Here is an 11,452-nt window from a genome sequence, read left to right as displayed (position 1 = left end):
TGGGTCTTGGTGGGACAGTGCTCCCTGATGAGGAGACAGCACCAGCACCCACAAGCCGTGTCTTTATTTTATAGCAGATGCCACGAGGCAAAGTGGGGGCGTGATCATGTTGTTGACAGCATTCTCATGAGTTCCAGCCCTACTCAACTACATGCACCTGAACTCTAGCACAAGGAACGTGGGGTTACGTGTTTGGACCATAGGTTCAAGCTTACAACCACAGCCGTTGGCTATAATTGTGCTGGGAGGGCCCTGTCCTCCAGCTGGGACTTGCACGTGGCAATGAGAGGACCCTGTCCTTTCATTAGTCCGAGGTTTGAACCTGGCCAAAACACTGTAGCCGCGCCCCATATCTCCCCCTTTACTTTTGTTTTTAAACACGCCTATTTACATTATCCAAAAAACTCCAAATTATTCAAAACATCACAGCAAACTTCTGCCTATTAACAAAACCATAAACAGCAATGTTACCAAGAGAACAAAACTTTGGTTAATAACAAAGCAATACCAACGCAAAACCAAGCTACAAACATGTCAACATTTTCAGGATATCTTACTCAAAGTCCTTAGATTTTAGCTCCGCAAGATCCCACAGAAAACTGACAGTTCACCAACGCTACCATAGCTTCCACTTGCTTTTCTAACATCTGCTTGGCCTCAGTCGCCATCTTCTTCAGCTGACTCCATGCTGATACCTCGCCGATGCAAAGATGTCGTAGATGCAAAACTAGCCCTCTGGATCACGCTGTTTGGACGGTTGACCTCGGCACTGAGTCGGCATCAGTCCCAGTCAAATCAGCCTCGTCCACGCAGCTTCTTTCTTTAGCTGTTGCTGCATGGAAACGAGCAACCCTCGGTCCTGCAGAGCTGGAGACCTCCCACTCTGAGTCTGGGGTCTCACACAGACCCAAAGTCCCAGGGAGCTATCAGGTCACGCAAGCAAAGACAACCAAAGCCTAGAAACAATGCAACTGCCGCAAGAGCTTACAATCTAGGTCTAAAATAAAATTACTTCCTTAAACATCAACCACCACAGCCATCTTCTGCTTTACAGTGGCTTAAACAAAACCTGGATTTCTACCTTATTTTGTACCTCCTAATTACTTGTTTTCTACCGCCTATTTTCTACGCTTGCTTCCTACCGCTTATTTTCTATTTCTACCGCTTATTTCTACTTATTTCTCTATTCCTACAGCTTATTTCTACCACTTATTTCTACTTATTTCTCTATTTCTACAGCTTATTTCTACTTAATAAAAATTACTTAAACATCAACCACCACAGCCATCTTCTGCTTTACAGTGGCTTAAACAAAACCTAGGAGATTTCTACCTTATTTTGTACCTTCTAATTACTTATTTTTTTCTTACTTCCTACCGCTTGCTTTCTACCGCTTATTTCTACTTACTTCTCTATTTCTACTGCCTATTTCTATAACTTATTTCTCTAGTCCTACTGCCTACAGCTTATTTAAGAGATCTCTTATTTTCTACCACGTATTTCTTACTTCTACAGCTTATTTCTACTACCACTTACTTTCTATTTCTACCGCTTATTTCTACTTATTTCTTACTTCTACAGCTTATTTCTATTGCTTATTTTCTCCTACCGCATAGGTTTTTATTTCTACCACTTATTTCTACCCATTTCTCTATTTGTGCAGCTTATTTCTACCTTACCTATCTTTAGCTTAACAAAATCTAAGAGAATTCTTATTTTCTACCCCTTATTTCTACTGCTTGTTTTTTTTTTGATCCTCTTTTTATGATTTTCTACCCTATGTCTTGTCTATTTTTTACTTATTCTCTCCTTAAGAAAATTTAAAAAATGCTTCAATTAAGCACTGCCCCATGTTTTACACCGAGTTATTACCAAACCTCGGCTCCCTACCTTTCTGCTTTTTAGCTTAACTTTCTGCTTTTAGCTTAACTTTCTGCTTTTTAGCTTAACTTTCTGCTTTTAGCATAACTTCTGCTTTTAGCTTAACTTTCAGTTTTTAGCTTAACTTTCTGCTTTTAGCTTAACTTTCTGCTTTTTAGCTTAACTTTCTGCTTTTTGCTTTACTTTCTGCTTTTTGCTTTACTTTCTGCTTTTAGCTTAACTTTCAGCTTTTAGCTTAACTTTCAGCTTTTAGCTTAACTTTATGCTTTTAGCTTACTTTCAGCTTTTAGCTTAACTTTCTGCTTTTAGCTTAACTTTCTGCTTTTTGCATAACTTTTCTTATTTTTGTCTCTTTAAGCTTACTCTCTGCTCGCGCCTTGGAGCCTCCTTTCACCTGACCACTTTTAAATTTCCCCTGAACTCAGTCCCTGATCTGACGCCACTTTTTACAGCTTACAGCCAAAACTCAGGCCCTGGTGATCCTGAATAGGGGGGATGAAAGGATTGAGAAAAGACACACTTTGGCTCCCTACCTTATTTCTGTTTTTAGGCCTTCTTATCATACTTTTGCTTTTTAAACTTACTCTCTATTTCTACCGCTTATTTCTTACAGCTTATTTCCTGAATTTCCCAAGTTTTACACCAAGCTAATATTACCACACTTTGGCTCTGTACCTTACTTTGTTTTTTGGCCTTCTTACTTTTGCTTTTTAAGCTTACTCTCTATTTTCTTACTTTCGTTTTTTAAGCTTACTCATTGCGCGCGCCTTGGAGCCTCATTTCACCTGACCACCTTTTTTTTTTTTTATCTCCCCCGAACTCAGTCCCTGGTCGAGCGCCATATGTTGCAGCCAAAGGGCCTGCTCTGGTGCTACTTGTTACAGCCAAGCTCAGTCCCTGGTTGCAGAACTCAGTCCCTGGTCGGACGCCATATAGCAAGGTTGCTGGAAAGAATACCAATGTACAAATGTGTCTGCATATGAAAGCTCAATTGGAGTATAAAACGTCAGAAAATGATATAATTTTCAATAGTATCAACTACTTGGGAATACGCTTCACAAGAGATTTGCAAGATTCCTTGGATAATGTTGTAAAACTTTATTGAGAGAACTTTAACAGTGAAGTATCCAACATAAGAATAATCTGTGTGTCTTCAGATCATCTTCCTTTAAATGGCTGGTTTTCCTTCCCCTGCAAGAGAAACATAACTGTTGGGAACATTCCTTAGTCTCATTAGATTTAGATGACATTAAAGGTACACAAAGGGCAAAGTTTAGGTTTTATAAGATAGACTTCCAAGCATCTATTTTACCAATATTGATTAAACACACCACTCTTTCTAATGGTACTCAGAAAGTAAAAGACTGTTCCAGCTCAGAGTACAGGAAATGAAATGAACCTATTAAAAGGTGGTTTTAAATAGTAAGGCAAAAATGTGTAAACTTTTTTGAAAAATCTGAACACCATCCAACAGAAAACCCTTAAGAAAAGAAATTTACAAGAAATGCTTCAATTTGAAATACTATTCTGACTATAAGATAGCTAAAACAGAATTGTCACATTTGTTCCTGCCTATGTGAAGTAAATAGAAAGGCCCATAGTGCCTTTGTTTCTTCCTTACGGTGCAGAAAAGCAATAATGGTTCTTGGGTTCCTTTAGCCCTTGTGTGATTGTTTAAATAGGGTAACCATGTGTCCCCAATTCCATGTGTATTCCTAGTGTAATTTTAAATAATGCCTTTCTCATATTGTATGAGTTTCAATGTGTATAATCGCTTCTATAATCACACTAATTTTAAGTCAGTATCATCATTTTTTTACACCAAAATGTGAAGCTCATTTATAGAATGACCTACAGCAAGGCAGAAATAAGAACAACAAAGAAAAAACACACAAACATATAAAGGAAGAATGGGAGAATGAGAAAGATACCAAGACAAATAAAAAAAATGTTTCTAAAAGTCATTGCTTTCTAAAAACTTTACAGGCCCTGGTCAGGGCACATGCAGGAGGCAACCAATCGAGGTGTTTCTCTCACATCGATGTTTCTCTCTTCCATTCTCTCTGCAAATTATTAAAAAATATCAATTTGAGCAGTAAATATGCCACATTGGATATGATTAAAAGAGATTATGTCCTAGTGCTCCTATTTTTATAAGGGACATTAACTCATTAAATCTGACAGAGGTGACAGTGAGCATGCTTAGCATAGGTGTCTTACTCACACCTGCCATGGGCATCGATGATAGCCTGCACCCTCTCTACCTGATCAGAGAAACTAAAAACTAGACTATTTCTCGAACTCTATAATTCAATCACCTGATGCTTCATTGGGAAAGGGAATAAAATTGCAATTGTTTCTAAGAGCCAGAAGAATTCAAAATTTGACAGAATCTAAGAATAGGTATCCATATCTCCATATAGAAAAAGAAACATCAGTGGAGTATTTACTCATCGTTTTAGTAGCTATGAGATTTCAGTTCAGATGTTAAAATTTGAATAAAGAAGATAATTCATGACAAGTTATAAACCAGAATATCACTGTATTCTTTCAAAAACAACTAGAGAATTAAAGAATCAGCATTGAAAATTAATTTTTATATTTGATGGAATTCACTATTTATGTAAGAGTAAATATTGGTTCTGTAATTAAGGACTCTCTATACTACCTAAAGCAATTTACAGATTAAATGCAATCCCTACTAAAATACCGACAGCATATTTCATAGATCTGGGACTAATACTCCAAAAATTTATATGAAAAAACACCCCCCCCAAAAAAAAAACTCCAAAGAGCCACTGCAATCCTGAGAAAGAAGAAAGTTGGAGGAATCACAATACCAGACATCAAGATAGACTACAAAGCCACCATAATCAAAGCAGCCTGGTACTGGCACAAGAACAGGTGGATAGCTCAATGGAACAGAACAGAATCTCCAGAAATGAACCCAAGTCATTACACCCATTAATATTGGACAAAGAAGGCAAGAACCTACAATGGAGTCAACACAGTCTCTTCAATAAATGCTGCTGGGAAAATTGGGCCGATATATGAAAAAAATGAGACTAGACCACCAACTTATACCACACACAAAAATAAACTCAAAATGGATAAAAGACTTAAATGTAAGTTGTGAAACCATAAAAATCCTAGAAGAAACCGTAGGCATCAAAATCTCAGACATCTCTTGCAGCAATATGTTTACAATATTTTTACATCTCCTAGGGCAGTGGTCGGCAAACTGCGGCTTGCGAGCCACATGCGGCTCTTTGACCCCTTGAGTGTGGCTCTTCCACAAAATATCACGTGCGGGCGCACACATACAGTGCGATGGAAACTTCGTGGCCCATGCGCAGAAGTTGGTATTTTGTGGAAGAGCCACACTCAAGGGGCCAAAGAGCCGCATGTGGCTCATGAGCCGCAGTTTGTCGACCACTGTCCTAAGGCAAAGGAAACTAAGGTGAAAATAAACAAATGGGACTATATCAAAATAAAAAGCTTCTGCACAGCACAAGAAACCATCAACAAAATGAAAAGGGAGACCAATGCATGGGAGAACATATTTGGCAATGATACATCTGATAAAGGATTAATATCCAAAATGTATAAAGACCTTATACAACTGAACAAAAGAAAGACAAACAATCTAATGAAAAAATGGGCAAAGGACCTAAATAGACACTTCTCCAAAGTGGACCTACAGATGCCTAAGAGACATTTGAAAAAATGCTCAAAGTCACTGATCATCAGAGAGATGCAAATTAAAATGACAATGAGATATCACCTCACTCCTGTCAGAATGGCTATCATCAACAAATCAACAAATGATAAGTACTGATGAGGATGTGGAGAAAAGAGAATGACAAGTGGGAATGCAGACTGGTACAGCCATTATGGAAAACAGTATGTTATTTCCTCAGAAAATTAAATATTGGACTGCCATTTGACCCAGTGACCCCACTTCTAGGAATATATCATAAGAAACCCGAAACACCAATCAAAAAGAATATATGCACCCCTATGTTCATAGCAGCACAATTTACAATAGCTAAGATCTAGAAACAGCCCAAGTGCGCATCAGAAGATGAGTGTATAAAAAAGCTGTATTATGGTAAGCGAAATAAGCCAGTCAGAGAAAGACAAGTGTCATATGATCTCACTCATATGTGGAGCCTAATGAACAAAATAAACTGATGAACAAAATGGACCCAGAGACATAGAAGCATAGAACAGACTGGGGAATCTCAGAGTGAAGGTGGGGGATGATGGGTGTGCAGGAAGTGATCGACCAAAGAACTTGTATGTATATATGCATAATCCATGGACACAGACAATAGGGTGGTGAAGGCCTGGGGTGGGGGTGGGCCAGAAGGGGTCAATAGGGGAAGAAAGGGTACAAATGTAATAGTTTTCAACTATAAAGATTTAATAAAAATAAGAACTCTCCCATTTTACAAATTATATTAGAGATGGTACTACAATCTACTTCAGTGTCTCAACATACTTCATACAGCCAATATTGATTACAAATGTATTACGTATTTGTAACTGCAGAAATCATAAGAGAATTCAAAATTTATTACCTGTTGTTTAAAGTACTTATATTCAAAAGAAAATGTTTTCAAATATTAGAATTCAATTTGGCTTTTGAACCAGTGTGTTTCTATATCTGATTATCTATAAGTCAGGCAATCATTCATTTGGAGTCTGCTCTACTGTTCAAAGTATCATTACCTGTGAAGTCTATTCATGTAACAATATGTTATCTCTGGTTATTAAAGGTGTGGTATTATGAAAATCTGAAAACGCGTACATAAATTGCATTCTTAATGAGTAATATACCTGTTTCTGGCATTTCAATGGGCTCTGGATTTGCACAAGCATACCCGATGACTTCAGGATCATCTCCACCCTCAACCCCAGTCAGTGGTTTCGCCAGTTCTTCAAGATCCGCTTCAGGGTCAATTCCTTAGAAAGAAAGTTATCAATTTCAGCAGTAAACATGACATATAAATTAGGAAATGTTAATATTTATGGCATGTAATATTATCATATTTAAAATAGTTTCTCTTGAAATATTGTTTGTTGCTTGTAACATTATACTTAAAATAGTTTTTCCTGAAATGCTAATGTTTGTTGCATGCAACATTATTATATTTAAAATAGTTTTTCTTGAAATATTACTTTTTATTGCATGTAAATGGCTAATTATTTTGTATCTACCATCTGGTAATACATTTATTTTGTATATTATAAAAAAAATATAAAATAACTAGCTAGATTTAGGTGTTATATTGTAACTTTCCATAAATGAGTCTCATTCAGTAGAACGTAGCAAAAGTAATATCAAATTATTAATGATAAACAGCAAAATTTTGGTCTTATAGTGAAAATAAAGGAAGTAGGATGGTAATAAATTGATGGACTTTGTAGTCAGGCTTGTTGTGCAAACCTCTTAATGATGAATAGCTAAAATAATCCATAGCCTGTATTCTGTAAATAATTCACTGCCAGTGTTTGATGAAAATAACATATAGTTAAAAGAAATAATTTGTTTCATAATTATCTGAAGGTATGTCTCATTTTCCTAATATTAAAAGATTAGGAACCACTTTCAAAGGTCACTTAAAAACCACACACATATAATGACCTGTATGCCAGTACTCAGAATAATTCAGTTTTTACCAAATACGCCATAGGAAGACATCACTTAAAGGAGAGAGTGGCCATCTCCCACTGAGCTCCTTTCTGAGGCTCTAACCTGCCCCACTGAACTGCATCTATTCCTGGGCCAGTACTGAGCTACCTTACAGTGCAGACACACTTGAGTATTTAGCATTTTATACAATACCATCCACTATTTCAGACACCAACATAGGTGGTAGGAAGAACACAAACCTTGGAATGAAGTGTGAACTTCTTCTCAGTGAGTCAAGTGCTCAGGCTCAGTTTTCTCACTTATAAAATGGGGCTACCATCCCTGAACAAACAGGCTTGGTTTCAGGTGTTCTATGATGGGCTGACTTGGCCCTCTGCCCATGCTGATAAACACTGCTGACACTTACGATGCAATAACTGAGAAGGCCACTCAAAACGTTCTAAGAACCAATTAAAATAGAAAACTTATGTAAATGTTTGTATTTAAAATTATACAGTTTCCTCTGGTTTAGCAAGGACTGTATTTTCAAGAACACTATACAAATAGTGAAGGAAAAGGGAAAATTCATAGTGAAGGAGTGCACATACATGCAAACTATAAAATCTTCACATTCTCTCCCAATTTCCAGGATATGTTTGCATAGAGCTATGGTATGCACAATACATGATAGAGAGACAGACTCCCAGCTCCCCAGTCTTCTTCCCTTTCCCTTCACCTTGAACCTCAGGAGCTCCTGCATCTGCTTTCTCTTCATCAGGTGTAATATCCTGACTCTCAGTGGGTGGCTCCTCTTGTTGAGGTTGTTCATCCCTGGGCTGCTGGTCCTGTGGGGGGGGGGGTGCATGTGTGTGTGTGTGAGAAAATGAAAAGTTTTGTTGTTAATACATGACAATCATAAAAATATACACAATACACACACATATATACATAATCGTGAATAAGAATAAAGGCACTTTATAGACATGATACATATATATTCTTAATATTGTTCCTCTTCCCTCTGCCTGGTTCCTTGGAGAGGAGCTGCCCACAAGGACTTCTGAAGCTCTTTTAAACTCTCCTGGGATGGATGTGGGCAGTCCGTGTTAATAAGCACGAGAAAGGAGTCATAGGGGATATTTCCACCGGCAATACCAGAGTGGAAACCTCCCGGATCAAGGTTTCCTTCCTAAGGACTCCTCCTGGGCCCATGTTATACCTTATCAGCACGGAAACTTTTAACACTGTGCCTACAGGCATTCAACAAAACTCACAGAAAAATACATTTCAGGTCATAGACAGTTCAAATATCAAAGCACTCACAACCACGGCCCCAACTGGCTGGTCAGACTCTTCATCCTCTAGTATTGAACTCCAGGCGAGCCTTGGTATTATATGCCGACTCATATTTCACACTGAAAGCAGAACATTTTGATTAGGAAAATGTACTTAAGGAAATAACTATATCACTTCCATGGCAAAATGATGATTTTCTTTTTAACTTTAAAAATGAGTGCACAGGCTTTGCGGTTATACCAAACACCGGGGCTCGCCCAGCCACTATGTCATGGCCGGGCTGGCAGCGTTACCACCTCGGGCAGGTGAGAAAGACGACACCCGGCTTCCCGTGTACGGAGACATGTGGGGAAATGCTGCCTGAAAGCCCGCTGGAGTGACGACTGCTTCTGCCACACGCCAGCGAGGAGGCCGCTTTCCCCGTGAGTTCGGCTGCATCGGCCGGGAAGGCTCGGGCTGGGCGTGCGGCCTGTGCTGCCTTCGCATGACCAGGAGGCAGCGGTGACCACATGCGATACCGGGGCTGTGCCCGCTTCTCCCGCGGCCCCTGCTTGGTGCCTACACATCTCGGGGCGCAGTGCCAGGGCCTCATACGGCGGCCCCTCAGCACCCCGTTCCCAGGCCCTTCCTTGACCGCCCGCCCCCCCCAACCCCCAACCCCCACCCGGCATGACCAGGAGGCAGCGGTGACTGCATGCGATACCGGGGCTGTGCCCGCTTCTCCCGCGGCCCCTGCTTGGTGCCTACACATCTCGGGGCGCAGTGCCAGGGCCCCGCAGGCCGCCCACTCAGCACCCCGTTCCCAGGCCCTTCCTTGACCGCCCGTCCCCCCCCCCCGCCCCGCCCAGGGCCCCGAGGAGGGCTGTGGGTTCTGTTCTGTGGGCCGTTCCAGGTGAATTCCAGGACCCAGACACCTGGAATAATGTCCCCCAAACCCTTGCCCTGGCCCCCGCCCTCGCAGGGCCAGCACCCTCCTAGTCCGGGTCACGCCGGGGCTTCGAGGCCCACGGCGGCCAAGATGGCGGAGAGGACAAAGGCGCTGACCTCGAGGCCCTTCCTCCTAGGAGGTCACAGAACCCGCAGCCCCTGTTTGGTGCCTACACATCTCGGGGCGCAGCCCAGGGCCTCGCAGGACAGTCCCTCAGCACCCCGTTCCCAGGCCCTTTCTTGACCGCCCGCCCCCCCCAGCCCCGCCCAGGCCCCGAGGAGGGCTGTGGGTTCTGTTCTGTGGGCCGTTCCAGGTGAATTCCAGGACCCGGACACCTGGAATAATGTCCCCCAAACCCTTTACCTGGCCCCCGCCCTCGCAGGCCCGGCACCCTCCTAGTCCGGGTCACGCCGGGGCTTCGAGGCCCACGGCGGCCATGATGGCGGAGAGGACAAAGGCGCCGACCTCGAGGCCCTTCCTCCTGGGAGGCCCCGGATACCGCAGACCCGCCCCCACCGAAGCCCGAGGGCCTTCCCCGCACACTCTCCCACAGTTAAAGTCCCGGAGGGCTGCTCTGTGCACCTACCAGGTGATGTCAACCAGCGAGAAGGAATCAAAATGGCAGGAACACGGCTGCCTGCCGCCCAGATCTCCTCAGCGCACTGGGACAGCACAGCGCATGCGCAGCAACCGACTGTGGTAAAAGGCACATGCGCAGCAGTGGCCGTGCCTAGCAACGAACAGTCTGAACTGTGCAGCTATGGGCATGCTCCGAAATGCGCATGCATGAGCATAGCGGCTGATGGGCTCCTGAGACAGGAATTGAGGTTGTACCGCTAAGGCCACACAGCGTTGAAATCTCTAGGTCAGCCCTGGCCAAGAAAACGGGCTCGAAGTGTGACTTTTCCCTACCCCCAATCATTCTTTTGCTTTTAGAAACTTTGTGGACAGGCTAAGTGTAACCTTAATGGAGAATGTGTCTCAAAAACGTGGCCGTGACAGAAGCATACTTTAATACCATGTTTGCACGTATACTTGGACCAATCACTTCCTTCTGTGACTCTGGTTTTGTGTCATGCATACAAGGAATTTGCTCACTTCCATAAATTAAATACATTCACCCCTGTTTTCTTAAGTTCTTTGCTTGTGTTACTGCGGATACATTTCCAGACTGTAAACGTTTCTCTGAATATACCTGTGGTCATTCGGTCAGTGTATGGTTTAGCAATACCCTTAGATAACCGTGCTAGGATTTAGGCTCAGTCCTCTGTCACTTGCTGCGCAGCAGTACTGCATCCTGTACTCTACTTTCCCATCATCAGACCAACAACTTGCTAGGCAAAGATCATGTTACAGCCTATCACTACAGTCATCATGTACAACATCCGTTTTCCTGAATACAACACTTTTAGAAGTTTCTACATTGAGAAACAAGGATTACTAACTTAGAACTTGAATCCCCAAATCTGCTTTGAATGGGATTCAATGACAAATGTTGTGTTCACTCTGTTCCACCTTAATTGTGAGGATTAAATTAGGTGATACATGTATGGAACCCAGCTCAGAGAAGTGGTGATGGGTAGTATACACTCTATAAATGTGACTTATTATTCCTGTTATGAAAGATCTCAATATATGAAGTTATTGTTGTAAATATATAGCTGAGGATGTGGTGAGGTCATTCATTACCATGTAGGAGATTGAAATGA

At 41.7% G+C, this 11,452-nt stretch overlaps 1 protein-coding gene across 1 annotated transcript; it reads right to left on the bottom strand.

The window, feature by feature from the left end:
• Positions 1 to 2,977: 2,977 nt before the first annotated feature.
• Positions 2,978 to 8,929, bottom strand: LOC106698371 (P antigen family member 3-like). The gene is made up of 4 exons (XM_014462087.2): positions 8,843 to 8,929; positions 8,256 to 8,364; positions 6,724 to 6,849; positions 2,978 to 3,072 (listed from the first exon to the last, which is right to left on the bottom strand). The coding sequence occupies exons 1-4, from the start codon at positions 8,924 to 8,926 to the stop codon at positions 3,050 to 3,052; spliced, it is 342 nt and encodes a 113-aa protein (XP_014317573.1). The 5' UTR covers positions 8,927 to 8,929; the 3' UTR covers positions 2,978 to 3,049.
• Between the last annotated feature and the right edge of the window lie 2,523 nt (positions 8,930 to 11,452).

The sequence above is a fragment of the Myotis lucifugus genome, unplaced genomic scaffold (genome assembly GCF_000147115.1).
Source record: "Myotis lucifugus unplaced genomic scaffold, Myoluc2.0 scaffold_169, whole genome shotgun sequence".
Taxonomy (NCBI): Eukaryota; Metazoa; Chordata; class Mammalia; order Chiroptera; family Vespertilionidae; genus Myotis; species Myotis lucifugus.
The sequence above is the reverse complement of the archived record's forward strand: the minus strand, read 5'-3'. Positions and strand labels throughout refer to the sequence as shown.

Coding starts and splice junctions, on each gene's coding strand:
- LOC106698371 (XM_014462087.2), bottom strand. CDS start 8,926: ATGAGTCGGCATATAATACCAAGGCTCGCCTGGAGTTCAATACTAGAG. Junction 8,365..8,842: donor AGCCAGTTGGGGCCGTGGTT/GTGAGTGCTTTG, acceptor CCCCCCCCACAG/GACCAGCAGCCCAGGGATGA. Junction 6,850..8,255: donor AGGAGCTCCTGAGGTTCAAG/GTGAAGGGAAAG, acceptor TTTCTTTCTAAG/GAATTGACCCTGAAGCGGAT.